This window comes from Periplaneta americana, chromosome 16 (assembly GCF_040183065.1).
Source record: "Periplaneta americana isolate PAMFEO1 chromosome 16, P.americana_PAMFEO1_priV1, whole genome shotgun sequence".
Taxonomy (NCBI): domain Eukaryota; kingdom Metazoa; phylum Arthropoda; class Insecta; order Blattodea; family Blattidae; genus Periplaneta; species Periplaneta americana.
This window is the reverse complement of record NC_091132.1, coordinates 135,903,784-135,923,330: the sequence shown is the minus strand read 5'-3', so window position 1 is coordinate 135,923,330 and position 19,547 is coordinate 135,903,784. Positions and strand designations below refer to the sequence as shown.

The following is a 19,547-nucleotide window of genomic DNA, read 5'->3' as shown; positions in this document are numbered from 1 at the left end:
TAATTTTTTATTAACTTCGATGTGATTAACAACAATTTGTCCAAAAATTATGCAAAATAATTAAAAAAATCCAAATTAATAATTTTGTATTTTTGTATTGATTAATGATACAGTTCTGAAGTTTATTATAATAAGTGTTGTGTTAGGTTCTAGAAAGGAAGTTTTGGAAAAACTGTCAAAATAAAAAGGTTTAATAAAAAAGTACCACTAAATTAAAGTTAATTACAAAATAACCTGTTAATAGACCTCTGATGCTATAATTGATAAAATGTAAATCACAATTTGCACCTATAATCTACTTGTCTCCATTCAGTTTTTTGTGTCTCCTGTAAAATTTAGTTTTTACAGTTAGCAAGTTTTGCAAAAACGGTCCTCAATTGTATTTTATGGGGGGGGGGGGGTTTCCATTTATGTTGTTGTTTTCTAATGCCAGGCGTTTTGACAATAAAGTCATTTGACCTCTTGCACTCCAATATTTTTCAAAGATATTATCATGGCCAGCCACTGAAGCACAGATTTTGAGGTGTTCCGAATCCATTTCTTGGTTTGAGTTGCACAATGGGCAGTTAGGGGACTGATATACTCCAATTCTATGCAGGTGTTTGGCCAAACAATCATGGCCTGTTGCCAATCTAAATGCAGCTACAGACGATTTTCGTGGTAAATTGGGAATTAACTGTGGTTAATGATGCAGAGAGTTCCATTTTTTCCCTTGGTTCCATTTATATTTATAGGTTAATGTCATATAACAAATTTTGAGCATGTTGTATACACAAGAATAAAGCACACAATTTCTTGTGATTAGTTAATGAATATTGACATAATTAAATATACACAATAGGTACTGATATCTTTAAAATGTTACGTAATAATGCAGTCAATGTCGAGAGAGGTGTCCTCACTTCATCATTTCAAAATATGGCAACCCTAATCATACATAAACTCCGGTATGCTTTAGAGCAGCGGTTCTCAACATTTTTCAATGATGTACCACAATTTTTAATTTAGGATATTAGTTGTACCACTACCAAATTTATAATGGCAAATCATCAAGTGTCACTTCCAGCATATGTTTCTATGCTCCAATACCAATAACCGATCGCTTTATTTAGGCGTGTTTAATTAATTAAAAAAAAACAGTTACTATTTGAATTTATTTAAAGAAGTGTTCCATAAAATATACAGAAAACAGTTACATATGTTTATGTTTCAAGAAATGGATTCGGAACACCTCAAAATCTGTGCTTCAGTGGCTGACCATGATAATATCTTTGAAAAATATTGGAGTGCAAAAGATCAAATGACTTTATTGTCAAACGCCTGGCATGAGAAAACAACAACAATATGTTTATGTTTTATGACAATAATTTGTATTTTTATTTCACACTGTTAAAAATCACCCAGCAGTGGCTCACATATCACCAGTGGTATGCATACCATAGGTTGAGAACCACTGTCATAGAGATTAACACTTGCATGCAAGATGATCAATCAAGTACCCACTGTTGGGGAAAAAAGAAATTTCAAAATTTCATATTGTGTATATCAAATACCAAAATGTATGCACCATTGTTTGGAAGATGGTGAGAAAGGGAAGTTTTTCTGTTTATCATTTTGAATCAGCTGTTGAAACAGTTTCTCTTGAGATTCAGATTTCATTAACACTGCTTCATGCAGTGTGTTGCCTTCCTGAAGACAGGGCAATAACGACACCAGCAACTTCTTTGTTCTGCAAAGACATGAGAAAAATGCAAGTATTACTAATTTATCACATTATTACATTGTCTGTGTTAATGGATACCACAATAAAGCATTTTTCATCAATATAAATAGTGACTTCTATCAACTTTTTAATATCACTGTATGAACTGCATCGTTATCTAGCATCAGTGGAATTGGTGACAGTGAGATGAGTTTGGGGTTTTGTCATGGGATTACCTAACATTCGCCTTACAATAAATGGTGTCTAAAGGTTTCCTGTATATCCTTTGACACATATCTTTCAGCCATAAATTTGTACCCACTTTATCTGGAGATCTTCACAACAATTCTAATCCTCATTCCATAAAAGAAGACTCCGCATGTAAACAAATGCACTTGTCCAAAGCCCATCCTATAGGCTGCAGGACAAAGAACCTCTTTATGGCACCTACAATGTGATGTTAATAAAATTTATTTATTTATTTATTTATTCTGGTGTAGTTAAGGCCATCAGGCCTTCTCTTCCAAACACCAGGAATACAAATACAATAAAAGAAATAAAAAGAAAAAAATACACTATATACAAAGTAAAGCTACACAAGAAATAAAGAGAGAGAGAGAAAAAACACTATAAACAAACTAAAGCCACACAAAAATATAAACACAAACTTTAAATGAGTGATTAAGTATCATAATTAATTGCATCCTAACTAATTAACTAACATAAACAAGAAACTTGCAATTTTAATCTAGAGTAAAAAAGAAAAAGAAAAAAAAAAACACAAATCAATACTTCTAGCAATACCTAAAAACATTAACTAAGACAAAATTTTTCAATTTAATTTTGAATCGTGATAAAGTCCGGCAGTCCCTGACATCATTAGGTAACGAATTCCAGAGGCGAGGTATTTCTACAGTATAGGAGGATGAGTATAAAGACGTTCTATGATGAGGGATAGAAAGAAGTGCTTGATGTCGGTTTCAAAGAGTTGCAAGAAATTGAAAGCGTGATAACAGATAATTCGGAGTAGAAGTATGCATGATTCTAAACAGAAGAGACAGTTCCAATTAGTTCCAGTCTGAAAATATAACTTATTGTATATTTTCGAAGACTTGACAGGAAATGTGCTATTTTTATAAAACACAAAAAGGAAATACAATATATGAAGCAGAAGCAGTTCAAAAAGTAATAAAGACTATGAAGAAGGACTGTGATTTGTAAGTGTGGATGAGCAGTCACTGTTGGCAATGAGGCATGATAAGACCACAGTCTAATATATACAGTCACGAAGCTCAATACGTAGTAAATATGCAGCCATAGATAGTTGCTAACCACTAGGATCGCTAATATCACCTCATTACAGACAATGCAAAATAGTACCGGCACAGTCTATTGTTCCTAGCACCCTCACAACTCAAGCTTCGTGACTGTATATACTAGACTGTGATAAGACAAGTAGGTTGTGTAATATATATATGGCAGCATCACAACTCTCAACATGAAACTCTCACCAATCTGCAGCTCTGGACAATTGCATATTTGATCTACAGTGGACATTGTGTAATCAGTTTATAGCTAGACACACATATTAAGAAGAAGTAAGAAATAAGTATAACTCTCAACATAACCCAAACATAGAGATGGGAACAGTGGTCGATCAGTCCGTTTCTGTATGCTCCTTGTACTTTGAAGAATATGGTATTGGTGCTGTTTTGAAATTCGTGTTGTTAAGAATCTGTGATACGCATACATGATAGTGTAGGCGGGCTATAATAGTTGAGCCACTTGTCGATAATTCAGAGCTCAGAAATCAAAGCATCCTAACAGCCTGTTATCTGACATGGACACTTCCTAAGTTTATGATAATGGTGTCCGTTATTTCAGAAACTGACCGATGTTTTTCCCAATATCCTGCTTCTACTCTCAATATATGACTGCAGTAACCCTCCAAGTCTTTCTTTGTCACGGATGTTATTGCTTTCTGGTTAATTAGCAAAGTGCCAAAAGTAACATATCTCCAAGTACATTGTTTACCTGCACTGTTCTTTTCATCTTTGTTCAAGCAAACTCCACTGCATTTAACTCGCACATGTAGGGTGGGAGGCGAAGCATTGTGTGACCGTAGTCTGCCAATTTCCTGTCAATCCTGAAAATGTTTTTTTTCTGTTGGTTTGTGAGCATTCACAATTTTAACTTTGGATCAGCTTGAATGCCTTTCCTTTCTAGCCACTCAATCATCGCAGAATTGGTTGCATATTTGTTAGGAGGCTTGTCAATTTCAATGCAGTGATTGGGGGTGTTGTCCATACAGACTGCTCGGGAAGATTAGGTAAGAGTTTTTCATTTACCCATTTCTCGAAATTACCAAAATTACCACTGTTCATATGTCCGTGATAATCTCCAGACGCAGTGCCAGTTTTATAAACGAGTTGTGGATCAGGAATCCGCCCATTTACACTTCCAGCATTCACTACAATCAGTCTGTTTCCAGAACTGGATACCAAATTCGTTATCGCTTTGCCAGCACTTTGCTGTCAACCCAACTTTCGTCCATGTAGACAATATTGCGTCCAGCTTCACGATAATATTTCATTCTGGTAAGGTATTTTTTCCACCAACTGACAATATCAGCCCTTTCAAGAAGAATCTTTCTTTTTGACTGGCACTTCTTTCATTTGTAACCCATGACCTTCAATAATCTATTTAAAGATCTGCTACCACAAAGGAAAGTGATTTTGCTTCATATTATGGGTAGAAGCTTGAGTGCAGTCGGAACTTTTTCTCACGAACAGAATAGTCATTTATGGTACTTGTGAGGTAAATGCATCTTTATTGCGCGAGTGGAAAGATTTAGGCACGAGGCGTCAGCCGAGTGCTTAAATTACATGAGCGCAATAAAGATCATGCTCACAAGTACCATACGTAATTTTATCCATAACGAAAAATTATGTTTTATAAAAGAAAATATGTTGAAAATAAGTCCTCATATAATCACATATCATGGCATGGATTTTAAAATCGATACGTGTACTAGGTAGGTTATGATAAGAATGGTATCTAAGGCGTTGGATAAATAGTAAATTATAACTAACTATATCATTTTAATAAATATTTGTTCATTTTAAACGTGTATTTTCGTCTTTTTGAAGTTTCTGGGATTATTTAGAAGTGTTCACGGGTCTAATGTGATTAAAATAATTTCACATTTTACTTCTGTAAACTTAAGAGGAATATTAAAACCTAATTAATCATCGTGTCTGTTTAGCTCAGTTGACTAACACGTGTTGTTATAAAATCCTATAAACCCAACTTCGCAGGTTCAAGTCTCCTCGCCTCCCAAAAGGTAAATTATTACAAATTAAAAAAAAAAAATACATATTAGATATGGATACAATGCACAAATTACGACGTAGTAGATACAGAAAAGAGAAGGAGATTGAGTGTATGTATATTTAAGAAATGGTAATAAAGAAGTAGAGGTAGTGACATCTAGTAACTAATATATTAAATTCTTGAGTAATAGTTGAATGGAAAAGTATACATGTGTGCCCAGGTACTAGGAAAATACTAATGAACTGTGAGATAAAATTCAAACTGTGAGGTAAAGTCTTTATCTCACTAGTGAAATAAAGTAATGTTGAATAAAAGCCTACTTTACAAACCCAAAAGTATTTAGTAAAGGCATGTTTTTCGTTATGGTCATGGATAAAATTCATTAATGGTGTTCTTCATCACACATCTATCGAAATCGTCCACAATCATGCAATTGTGTTGAGTTCGAATTCTCGTTTTTCCTGGTGTAGAAAGTGGGTCATCGGGACACATCTCGTTCCTTTCTTTTCTTATTTTCTTAATAGTTGTGACTCCCACTCCAGTGTAGAATGCAGCCCGTTTGGTAGCCTGTTGAAGAGGAATAGCCAATTCCTTACTTTTGGACTCCAAGTCGCACTTCTCAATCACTGTGCATATAAACTCACGTCCCTCAGAATGTATAGTTTTATTCTTTTTTGGCAGCAACATTCTTCTTTATACACACAGATCTTGTAACCTATTAAACTCTTACTATTACTAAAAAACTTGAAACAATTATAAAGAAGAACACATGAACTAAACTAAATTGTTATAACAAAAACTAAACTAAACTAAAGAGCTAGTAATATATTACAGAACGCGAAAGCAAAAGATCACCAGACCAAATGTTTTCAACACGTACAACACACGGGCAGGCAGGAAGGCAAGACTGAGGACCTGACCACCTGACAACTATAAACTGACTGACAAACTCTTGCTACTGAAGCATGTGATGGGTGGGGAGCAATTTCCATCCCTAACTTCTCCAAGTCCTAGGGCCGGATTTACCAGTCATTAACAGTATATTCTTGTAAAAATCCCACATGCATTTGATGCTTTATGTTAGGCTACTAGTTTAAAATAATTATCTGTTATGTCACATCATCTATCGCTGCTCCATGTGTTGAAGCATGCCTTATTTTCCGGTGCAAACATAGGTTCAATCAGGGATTATGGTGCAGAAGGATTTTGTATGTTTGTTGATATGAGGAGTCTTCTTGTATGGAATGAGGATTACTTATATTTTTTCTACATTTCCTGACTCAATAAACAGAGATGACTATAGTCCCATAATTCTTATCCTATGGGGGACAATGTTGCTCACGTCTGTAGCATATCTCAAGCACACTTGCCCCTAAGGTGGTGCAAAATGAGCAACAGACATGACAAATGCTATACAAATCAACACTATACGTTCAACCAGAGTCCCGGGATCGATACCTGGCCCCGGAACAATTTTTCCCTTGAAATTATTCATGACAAATGCTTTCCAAAGGAATTAATTCCAGAGGTAAAAGTCCCTCATCTTCAAACAAAGAATACCTGTTACACTACAGACAACTCACCCAGGGGAAAAGTATCAAAAAGATCTAGAGGGATTTTACTGATAAGCATTAGGACTAATGGTTCGAAGCTAAGCTCCAGCAAGTTGAAAACAACAATTTTTATCCTCTTGTGTGCTGACATCTGTCTTAAAAACCGGAAACTTTGCAGTTGAGAAACAGTCGGTATATTTTACTTGGACCTCTCTCAATCAGGGACATAATTTCTTTACTTGTACATTTATGACATCTGAGTCCCAGTTTTACTTTATTTTCAAAGGAAGCGATGTTAGATATTTTTATTATCTTTTTTGGTTGTGTCCAATTATTGCTAACAATCAGTTACATGATACAAGGATTTGTGGGGCTATGAATCTCAAAGATGTCTATTTTTCTGAATAACTAAAAGTTTTCACAGTATTATTAGCACTCAAAATTACAGAGAATCTGACCATTCATGGTTAACTAGTAGAGTCATCTGCAACTGAAAGTAAGAATTATATGTGGATGACATAATATTAATTTTTAAGAATTTTGTTTGTTTGTTTATATATATATATATATATATATATATATATATATATATAATTTTTCTTTGTGTGTGTGTATACAGTGGAAAGGATTTTGTCAAGGAATTTTTTTAATTTACAATTACACAAGGTGACTAAAAATGATTTTACCTACCCATTATTGTGTGTCAGTATCCTGTATTATCTGCTCTCAGTGTGTAATGCTTTCATGGTGAATGTGTTAAGTATTACATTTTAAAATATAGTGAAATACCGGAAAGTCTACTTCTGAATGCTGTCTCTGTATCGTGTTACTTGCAATGATGGACTTAGTAACTGATAACTTAATACTGTGACTATGATATCTCGTATCAATTTATCACAATAGATATCAATGTCAACCTCTTCATAGAATACAATCTTGAAGTCACTACTTACATCAGACACTGATTAACATTAACTTTAATTATTTTTAAATACCTACTGACTGGTATATATTTTGCAAATCAAGATTTCAGGTATAACTCCCTGTAAAGTTGATTTGAATAATTTCGAGGGAAAAATTGTTCCGGAGCCGGGTATCGAACCCGGGACCTTTGGTTTAACGTACCAACGCTCTACCACTGAGCTACTCGGGAACTCTAACCGACACCGATCCAATTTTTCCCTCTATCCACAGACCTCAAAGTGGGCTGACAACCGTCAAGCAACCAACTTCGAGTGCACACTAACTCCGTGTGACTTAAATTGTGGTTTTCTGTTAACGAACAGTGACGTGTATTATGCAAATCAAGATTTCAGGTATAACACCCTGTAAAGTTGGTTTGAATAATTTCGAGGGAAAAATTGTTCCGGAGCCGGGTATCGAACCCGGGACCTTTGGTTTAACGTACCAACGCTCTACCACTGAGCTACTCGGGAACTCTAACCGACACCGATCCAATTTTTCCCTCTATCCACAGACCTCAAAGTGGGCTGACAACCGTCAAGCAACCAACTTCAAGTGCACACTAACTCCGTGTGACTTAAATTGTGGTTTTCTGTTAACGCACAGTGACGTGTATTATGCAAATCAAGATTTCAGGTATAACTCCCTGTAAAGTTGATTTGAATAATTTCGAGGGAAAAATTGTTCCGGAGCCGGGTATCGAACCCGGGACCTTTGGTTTAACGTACCAACGCTCTACCACTGAGCTACTCGGGAACTCTAACCGACACCGATACAAATTTTTCCCTCTATCCACAGACCTCAAAGTGGGCTGACAACCGTCAAGCAACCAACTTCGAGTGCACACTAACTCCGTGTGACTTAAATTGTGGTTTTCTGTTAACGAACAGTGACGTGTACTATGCAAATCAAGATTTCAGGTATAACTCCCTGTAAAGTTGGTATATATTTTTCCTTAATTTTAGACAGTTCCCGGCTCCAGATAATTTGTATTATTTCTTTTACTTATTTTCACATTTTGCAGCCATAGAAGCATCACAAAACGAGGTTACCCTTAAGTTTTCATTGTACAAAGTATAAAGAGAAAGTATTTTGATACTGCAAAAAATGGTTTCCAAACAAATACAAGTTTTCAGCATTCTCCAAATACCCAGAAAGAGATTTTGGGCGTGTTTTCATCTATGTACAGCGATTTCTCTAAACTACTGGTTGGATTTTGTACCCATTCAGTATCTACAAGTCAATTTATTAAAAAAATATTGCACATGAAATATAAAAAAATAAAAATTAAGGAAAAAAAATTAACGGGTATTTATTTGAAATGCACAGAACACAATCGTGATTTATTCCAATTGCAGCATACCATTATCTTCGTGACTTTTTTATGCAGACTAAAGTGACAAACGGAATGAGTTTGTATCAAAGAAGAACTGGTGCTATGATCGGAGAATGTTTATAGAAGCAATTTTGTTAATTTTACAACTTTCTCTTCAACAGTCTGATTTTACAGTATTGCTGATTATTTGGCAACAAAGGAAAAAGACTCAGAATCTCATTATAAACCTTTAGTATCTTTTATACTCGTATCACATTTAAATACTGGTTTCCAAAATGAAAAAATATATACCGGGTGTTTCAGACCAGCCTTTTTTCTCGAAACCTATATGATAGTGGTTGTTCATAAAAAAATTCTGATAAACCAAAACCTATGTAAAGAATCGATTGGTGGTAGTACCATTTCCTGTAACAAACTGGAAGTAGCGCTACCTGTAGTCAACTTCGAAATTTCAAATGAGAACATGGGTCATTGAAGGTACCATTGGAAACTACTTTTAAAAAGAAACAACTTTTACTGAAACTTTTTTTCTCTAACTTTAATTGTTTACTCACAAAGCAACAAAAATGGTATCTTCTGAGAAATGCTGTATGCTGTTTATGTACGTACACTCTTCATAGTAAGTGTTCAAAATGTATGCCACCCTGTGCTAAACAATGTTCTGATCACCTCCTAACATCTGTGATTGCACTTCAGCACAGCTGAGAGACCCACAGGCTTCTCTAATTCTTTGTTTCATGTCTTCTCTAGTTGTTGGACGCACCTGGTAGAACATGTATTTAATTCTCCCCCACAAGAAGGCTTGCCATTTGACTCAGGATTGCACCTTAATACAGTGTTTAGAATTCTGAAAGACAACAAATTTCATTCATACCATATTCATCTCCATCAGGAACTTGGGGGACATGACTTCTAGACTCATGTTGATTTCTGTAACTGGTTTCTAAACACGGACCGTGATACAGAGCTCAGAATTCTGTGGACTGATGAGGCAACTTTCAAAAGTAATGGTCAGGTGAATGTCTACAATGACCATTACTGGTCTCCGGTTAATCCACACTGGCTACGTGAAGTGGATTACCAGCACATGCGGAGCCTCAACACATGGTCTGGCCTCCTTGGACACTGAGTTATAGGACCATACTTTTTTGAGGAGAACTTGAATGGTAGAATGCACGCTTCCTCTGAAACATTATGCACCAGTTGCTTCATGATGTTTTTTCACATAGGGCTCGATGAGTTATTAACCAGCTACTTCCTCTACAGTGAATTGGACGAGGAGGATCAGTAGCCTGGCCAGCCTGATCACCTGACTTCGCTCCAAATGACTTCTTTTTGTGGGAGAGAATTAAATACATGTTCTACCAGTCTGTCCAACAACTAGAGAAGACATGAAACAAAGAATTAGAGAAGCCTGTGGGTCTCTCAGCTGTGCTGAAGTGCAATCACGGATGTTAGGAGGAGATCAGAACATTGTTTGGCACAGGTTGGCGTATATTTTGAACACTTACTATGAAGAGTGTACGTACATAAACAACACACAGCATTTCTCAGAAGATACCATTTTCGTTGCTTTGTGAGTGAACAATAAAAAATAAAAAAAAAAAAGTTTCAGTAAAAGTTGTTTCTTTTTAAAAGTAGTTTCCAATGGTACCTTCAATGACCCATGTTCTCATTTGAAATTTCGAAATTGATCACAGGTAGTACTACTTCCGGTTTGTTACAGGAAATGGTACTACCACCAATAGATTCTTTACATAGATTTTGGTTGTTAAAATGTTTTTATGAACAACCAGTATCACATAGTTTTCGAGAAAAAAGGCTGAAACACCTAGTATATATATGCAGGGCTATAGAAGGAAGGGCTGGCTCAATGCTTTGTTGTTCAGCTTGCCGCCTTGAGTCTCTCCCTCTAGCCACCCCACCACTTTCTGACGTCACTGCGGTACAGTTGGTCTCGGTGAGTGTTGCTGTTACCAGTGTAGAGAAATGTAATTCAAGTTCACGTGCACCGTTTCGTAATGTAGGCCTATTTGGTTGTGTAATGAGCGTATATAACAGTTCTTTAAGTGTTGAATAATTATAAAGGTACAGTATTACATTATTAATGATAGTATTTGAAGTTTAAAAATGGTGAATTGTGCTGTAGCGAACTGCTCGAATGACTCTCGTCACACTCACGAAGTAATTTATCACTGTTTTCCGAAAGACGTGCTTTTAGCTAAAGAGTGGGAAAGCAAGTGTCATAGGCAGGACCAAGTGAATATTAAGTGTGCACGTATCTGTAGTGATCATTTCGAAAGTGCGACTGATTATGAAGATGATATGAAGAACAGGCTTTTGGGGGTAAAAGAAAGGAAAATATTGAAGAAAAATGCGGTCCCATCTCTAAATATTCCAAGTTCCAAAGCTACAAGTGACTCAAACCGAGATGATAGATATCAGAAGAGAAATATTCGGAAAGCTGCTCTTAATCACCTTCAGACATTGAGTCCAAAGAAGCCAAGATTAGAGCCTAGTACCGGCAGCTCTGAATATGTAAATATTACACAGGGACTTGAAGAAACGTCTGTAGCGTCTGAAGTACATTGTCTGAAGTGTGATGAACGCGGAAAACAAATTGATTTACTGAAAAGAAAGGTAAATGTTTTAGAATACAGTATTAAGACTTTGCAGTCAAACAATAAAATACTGAAAAACAAGGTTAGGAGATTAATGCGAAAAAAAGTAACTGTTCCTTATAGAACAAAGACAGACCACAAATCTAGAATTATCAGTAAGAAGTGTTGTACTTTTCTTCGAAATATGGAAAATATTTTTACAGAAAATCAAATTCAGGCTGTAATTTCTCAGAAGAAAAAAATGATTTGGTCTTCAGAGGATATAAGTAGAGCAATTGTAATACGGGCAATTTTCAGAAAATCTTTCGATTTTTGGAGAGAAAGAATAGGTATTCCACTTCCTTCTCCAGCGACTTTAAAGAGATGGTGCTCTGGGTTCCAATGTCGCCCTGGAATTTTACATAATGTTTTGCAGCTCATGTCCGACAATTCTGAAAATCTTTCATCTTTAGAGAAACCATGTGTCCTTAGTTTTGATGAGATGAGCATCGACAGCCGCCTAAATTACCATCCTGGCATGGATAAGGTGTTTGGACCTCATTCTAAGGTTCAAGTAGTGCTTGCTAGAGGATTGACTGCACCTTGGAAACAACCTGTGTACTACAATTTTGACACAACCATGAATAAGGCATTGCTCTTTGACATAATTGTACATATAGAGAGAACTGGGATACTTGTATCAGCAATTGTTTCAGATTTGGGTGGGTGCAATTTGTTGTGGAAAGAATTGGCAATATCACCTGAAACCTCGAGTTTCATACATCCCACAGATCCGTGTCGAAAAGTATGGGTTTTTGCCGACATGCCACATTATCTAAAGCTGCTGAGAAACCATTTACTTGACACTGGATTAGAACTTAAAGATGGGACAGTTATAAATAAAGACTTACTGATTGAAGTTCTAAATAAAGATGGAAAGGAAGTGAAATTATGTTATAAACTTAAGCCTGAGTTTCTCTTCCTTAAAGGAAATGAGAGACAAAAGGTTGGCCCGGCTAAAACTCTTTTTTCAAGAACAGTTGCTAAAGCAATATCCTCTTTAACTGGAAATGAAAAGGCATCAGAATTTTTTCAACTAATAGATTCATTCTGTGATATAATGAACAGCAACAGTCCCCATTTTTCATCATCTCATCCAATGAAGACCGCCTTTGGTTTAAATTCTTGCATGTCAGAGCAGTTGCAAGTGCTCAGTGACGTGAAAGATGCAATATTTCATATGAGAGTTTTGGGTAAAAAACACTTACTGCCTTTCCAAAAGGGGATATTGGTGTCAATTAATTCCTTGTTGGGTCTACATGAAGAAATTAAACGTAAGGGATTGACTTACGTAATGACTTGCCGCCTAACTCAGGATGTACTGGAAAGTCTCTTCAGCCAAATTAGAGGTCTCGGGCATTTTTACGACCATCCAACTCCAACAGACTTCATTTTCAGACTGAGACGCCTCCTACTTTCTAACAAACTTCCCCTTCCATCTAATAAAACTAACATCACTGAAGATAAGGATTGTCAACTAAAACCATATTTAACAGCAGATATGTTGCAATCTGCCTTCGGGATTGATGAGGTGAATATTATTGCCACTGAAAATAATGCAACATTGAATTCTGTACTCTCCGATGAAGATGATGAATTAAGGCCTATGGAAGGAATAGAAGATGGAAATCAAGAAGATCTGAAAAGCTGGGCAGAAAGTGAAGCTCTGAACTACATTGCTGGCTACATAGCACATAAAGTTAAAGAAAAAGATTCATCTTTAGGCCAGAAAACAAAAAACTTAGGCGGTGAAAACAACACTTGGGTGGGGATTTTGTCTTACGGTGGATTAACTGAACCTTCCGAAGAGTGGAAAAAAACTATACAAATGTTTGAAGTTGAATTTAAAACTATGCACGGGAACTCCATTGACAAAGAGGAACAAGTGATACAACGTTTCAAAACATTGCTAGAAACTAAGTTTTCAAACGTGTGCTCCGAAGCTATCAAACTATATGCACGTGTAAGAACATTTGTGAGATTGAGGTCCTTGAATCGGGGGCAGAGAGCAGAATTCCTGAGGAACAGCGCTAAGAAGAATGCCAAGTGGATGAAGTCATCTAGAAAACAGTAACTTCATTAGGTGAGTGAAAAAATAAAATTAGCTGAATCATTATAGAATGAAAGTAAGAATAACGTTGATGTACTTGATAATTTACCAATCTTATGAAAATTGATTACTCTGCCACCAATATACACTGTACATCCTTAACTATTACTTAGCAAAAGGTAAACATTTGTTCCATTATTTCCATATAATGTAGTTAACTGATTATTTAAAACCCTTTGATTTCATGCACTTCCACCAGGAGTGAAATTATTGGTTATCGAAATAATAATAATAATAATAATAATAATAATAATAATAATAATAATATTATACAGTCATTCAGAGTTTTTTGTATAAGGGCAGATCTTTCACTGCAAACCCCAAAATTATCCAATCTCCCCTATTTTCCGCCTTCTTAGTCGCTTCCCTATATCTTAATGTTATAATCTGATATCTTCTGTCCCGAACTTTACTCCTTTCAGTAAGCAGTTTTTCTTAGCCAGTGACGCAGGCAATTTCGTTTTCTCTTCCTGATTAGTTTCAGCATTATTCTTCTTCCTCCACTCTTTCTAGCACAGCTTCATTTCTTATTTTGTCTGTCCATTTAATACGCTCCATTCCAGACATAATATAATATTCATTCCTTGATAGATTTTTGCCCAAGGTCAGATCTTTCACTGCAAACCCAGCAGTCACGTATATTTATAATATAATATAATATAATATAATATTTAACAATACTAATATTATAACAATAGACTAATTATCATTATCGTCATTGATGTGTTCTGGCGCACAGCTTCAGTCCACATGTCCCATACTCTATAACAACCTTGTCCATGTATGAATGAATGCCTCTCCTTGACCTGGGATATGAAATTTAATCAGCAAGGAAACGTGTCACGTGAAAGGAAATAAAAGTCTACTACAAAATATTTAAGAAAGAAGCTATAGCTCAACATGCACATCAGTTTGAAAAGCGACGAAATTGTTAAAACTGAAGTCTTTAAAGACAACTAGCGTTTAAAAAATATTGAATGAAACAGGCCATATGCCTAGGGTTCAGTTTTATAACTTATTATTGGGGGGTGTTCACGATGGTCATATCAATCCACAGTTGATATTATATTTGGTCGATAATTCCAGCACTTATTGTAACGAAGTTTTACGTTCTATTTGCGAGCGAAAGACTTGCAGTGTACCGTGATGACGTCACAGCGGCTGGGAGGACAGCATCACTTTCCGACTCGCTATGAGCCAGCCCTTCCTTCTATAGCCCTGATATATATAAGTATCTTAATATCAAAGACGGACATCTGTCATCTCCATAGTTTTGATCTAGAGGCAATTTTTTAATTCACAGTGTTCTCTGTAATATTTAACACAATTTATTTTATAAATATAGTGTTAGAGTTTGCATATGGTTTGACTATAACTGGAAAGAGCATGAAAAATTGTATAAAAAACCACAGTTATCGAAATTTCGATTGAGGTCAGATGTCCGTCTTTGATATTAAGCTACTCATATATATATATGACCTAAAACGAACCTGTTCATGATATATATATATATATATATATATATATATATATATATATATATAAAATATATATGATTATATTATTTACTTTGGTACACATCACGAAGATTGATGCTCATGAAGACTCTCAGGCAGAAAAGTACTATTCGGATGCAAGAAGACCGAAGTCAAGGCGTTAGCAAACAATGTAATGAATTTGCGTAAATTTCACAAACCAGTATATCTACTTAAACCATATAATTAAGAAATGAAGTCAGATACTAGTACCAATATCCTACTGCTTGCAATTATAAAAAGATAGTACAGAAAACGAAAGTTTATTTTATTTGGTTCATAGTAAATGATTTTATATATCAACATCTTTCGAAAGATTGTTCAAGAACTGAAATGTTGTAAAAGACATAATCAAAATATAATAAACGTTTAATAAGTATGTCCCAGCTTTGAGACAGATTTTTTAAACACCCTATCTCATTGCTCCACCCTGAAATGGACAGGATCCAGTCATTAAAATTCTGGTGGAATCTTTCCTTCTGGAGATCAACAGGAGAAAAATAACGTTTTTTGTATGTTATTAAATTAATATGACACAGAATCTCAGCTTTACTTCTCTTCCATAGGAAGCCATTTTTTGGATTTTTCATCAAAACAAGCAATCATCTTCAGCTAAGGTACAGCCAATGACATTTGGATTCAGAAATCAAGCATAATAATCACTAGGTCACCGAGAATGACGCCTTTAAAAATTCAATCCTCTCAGCCATGTCTGAAGTCATTCGTTAGTATGAAAACTGCTTATCCACTGAAGTTGACAATTTTTTTTAGTGGGTTATTTTGCGATGCAGTATCAACAGCTCATGTTATTTAGCATCTGAGTGAAATGAAGGTGATAATGCCAGTGAAATAAGTCCAGGGTCCAGCACCGAAAGTTACCCAGCATTTGCTAATATTGGGTTGAGGAAAAACCCTGGAAAAAAAATCAACCAGGTAACTTTCCCCGACTGAGATTCGAACCTGGGCCACCTAGTTTCGTGGCCAGATGCACTAACTGTAACTCCATTGTTTACCATTTTGGTCCAAACCTACTACAATGTTTTTTGCAGCCATGTGAAAATCGTATTCGTATTATGATAGCAGCCTAAGTATTTCGGTCATAAAAGAAGTCTACTTTATAGAACATGCTGTATATATAATTTATTATACACTGCGCAGATTATGCTTAAAGTGTTTATTAACAACAAGCCAATCAGGAACCAACTTCTCTAGCCCTTCTTCAGTGCTCGAATTATAACACCAGGACATAAATGCTCTTTAGGAAAGGTATAACACTGAATATAATCAATCACTGGGTGCTTATAAAGGCGACCATGCTCTAACCCCAAACAGGAAAAAAAAAAAAAAACACAAGCCTGAAGTTGCTGACTCTGTGGATAATAATTACAATATGGAAGAGAATTAGCAGTGAGTCAATTATGAAGGGTTTAAAAAATATTGTTTCTAGTGACATGGATGACAGTAAGGATGACATTTTGTGAAAGGATTACCAGTCTGACGAAGAATCCAGTTTCAGTTCAGAAGACGAAGTTCTTTCACTCTTTAACATTTTAAAAGTGTAGATCGTATTATATTCGAATATCCATATGATTCTAAGCACATGTAACGTTTACATAGTGTGTAAAAGATTATTACTTACCTTATGAAGAGCTTGTTGGTATCTTGATCATCATGTTCAGGAACCTCAAACTTATTAATCAGTGTCAGGCATACTTCCGACTTCGGCAGAGCAGAATCTATTAGGAAAAAAGAAATGATATAGTAACTCATTAGTTACACCAGATAATATTTCACGCTTCATGTATTGCTTGAAAACAAATTGTACAACATACGAGGGTTGGGGCATAAGTCATGGCAACTATTTTTTTTTCAAAGTCAATCAATGATATGAGATGTTGTATGGCATCCAAAGTATGTGGTCGCATCACTAGATGCCAGTGTGATGTACAGTAATTGCAAAAAGATTACTATGAGTTCAATTGTGAGTCCACTGTCATGCCATGCATCCATAGTACAAAGATGTGGTTGCAGCACTGTGTGATATGGTTATCGTAGAGAGAGAGGTGTTACATGTAATGTGTAATGCAGTTGTGAGTCGACCGCAGTGCTGAATGTTACCAGATGGGTTTTTAGTGTCAGTATGTTTGTTGTAATGGTATTACAATTACTGTGTAAATATGAGTAACATGATGCTGTGTCATTTATGGATGTTCAATCACTATTCTACCCTATCATACCCCACTAGTACACATATTGCCCTTTCAAGTAGCATGATGCTGCGTCGTTTATGGATGTCTAATCCCTATCATATTCTATCCCATTAGTACACATACCCTGCCCTTTATTCAACATATTTCATAATTTCGAATTATGCCCGCATTCTTAAAAAAAAAATAGTTGCCATGACTACTTATTCCCCAACCCTCGTATTAAAATAAATATTCTGCAAGTATATCATCTCAATGAAAGAAACAACATATACATTTCGAGCTTATGAATAACAGTCTACCCTCTTTCCAGCTAAAGACTGAAGTAAATGTAAATAAATGCACGTGACATTATGGTTCTTGATTGGCTATTGGACGCACAATGCCTCCAAGCTCATGCTTGTCATCTTCTTTCTTACATTAAAACAGTTCCTTCTAAAATAATAAAATGTATAATATACATGAAATACGGGTAAATTAAACATGCTTATAAGAATATTTTCTTACGATTTAAACAATATGTTTATATTAGTAGTTTCAGACATTGCATGATAAATTATTGTAACATGTATTATAGTAACACGAATGCGTAATAGGCATTAAGTGGAACTCCCAAAGTGACCTCCAGCTTCACAGAGCACATCAGCACATGCGGTAACACAGTGCAAGATTCAGTGTTGCTAACCTAAAAGAAATTTCTGTAGGATTAAAGAAATTCTCCGCTCTTCAAAGAATAACATTTAATCACGAATCTACAGAAAAAGTAAATCCACTATTCTCAGTAGAGAAATAATGAACTCTTCCATAGCCCTATATCCGTGTTATTCAATCACCGTGTCTATCAGCACAAAATTCGTCTCTCCACTGCCTCTAGCGCATGTACATTCCGAGAATGATCACGTGAGAGATGCATGCCTTGATCACGTGAAAGTTGCCTTTGTGAATCCCCAACTTGTCTTTCTCGCACCATCTGCGGTAGAATTCAGTGTCTCAGTTACAGCAAGTCGCAATATTTGTTTGTGGCAGAAGACAGTGATTATTTATTGTATTGTATTAGCCTATTGTTAAATTAGTCAGTACACGAAGCATGTGTTATAGTGTTTAGTTGTGTCAGATATGGAAGGGATAGAGTCTCTATCAAGTTCCAATTAATGGTATACGAGTTCACACACTGATGTAAGTAGAATCTTATTATATTGTGAATTTTATTAGTAACAACAATGTAATTTATTCGTCACACAATAATTCCTTTCTACAATTCACCTTAAACGCTCTCGTCAACAATAGAAGTTTCACTCAACACAGTATTCGTTATAGCACTCCACTGACGGCAATGACAATTTACTTGGACTATTACGAACAACAATGAACTGTTAATCTTAACTAATATTTACAAAGCACTATTTACAAATCAGAACTATCAGTTCTCAGTTCACAGTTCTTCTAGCTCAGTCACTCGAGTTCACAGTATCTCGAACCACAGACCTTCAGAGACAGTTCACTGTACTCGAACTCAGGTCCCTCCAACTGCGGTCCACTGCACTCGAACTCAGGCCTTCGGATGCTGATACAGTTGCGGACGCACACTCGAGTCGAACTCCAGTACACAAGACTGGCTTGCTTGCTCTGGCTTTCTCACTGACTGGCTGACTAATCAACTGAAAACTGCTGTCGTTCCTTCACATCCTTAATTTATAACCACAGCGACGTAGCCTCGAAAGTTCCACGCGTCTCTAGAGATGGCACTCCAGAAAAATCCAGAGCCCTCTCCTCTCTACCAGCACCAGATGCGCGCGCACTCTCTCTCCACTCTCTCGCCGCGTTGGCCCTTTCCCCTCTCCGCCGCGCGCCATCCCAAAGTGCTCCGCGCGATCTTCTCTCTTGCGGGACGCTGGTCGTGAGTTCGAATCTCACGTCGCTGTCACATTGCTCCCTCCTTAGGGCTGCTCGTCCCGGGCAGTCCCTTGGTAGGCTGCTAGTCGGTCCAACATTTGGGGTCCTCCGGCTGCTCCCTCCTTATGGTGGTGCCACCCCATCCTTGGCTTGGCTGGGCAGCGATACTTGTACTGCGTGGGCGCCATCTTGCTTTTCCACTTGGCCCTCCAAGGAGAGCTCGCTGGCCACGGGTTGGTCCTCGGCGTCCATCAG

The 19,547-nt window shown here is 36.3% G+C and overlaps 1 protein-coding gene across 3 annotated transcripts in view; it reads right to left on the bottom strand.

Annotated features, from left to right (window-relative positions):
- The window catches only part of LOC138691246 (ras GTPase-activating-like protein IQGAP1), a 207,117-nt gene that overhangs the window by 23,944 nt on the left and 163,626 nt on the right, over positions 1-19,547 (bottom strand). For all 3 annotated transcript variants that reach the window (XM_069813067.1, XM_069813068.1, XM_069813069.1), the window contains 2 exons: positions 16,832-16,928; positions 1,568-1,729 (listed from right to left, as the gene is read on the bottom strand). In XM_069813067.1, coding sequence (XP_069669168.1) covers positions 1,568-1,729; positions 16,832-16,928 — 259 coding nt within the window. The remainder of the gene's footprint in view (positions 1-1,567; positions 1,730-16,831; positions 16,929-19,547) is intronic.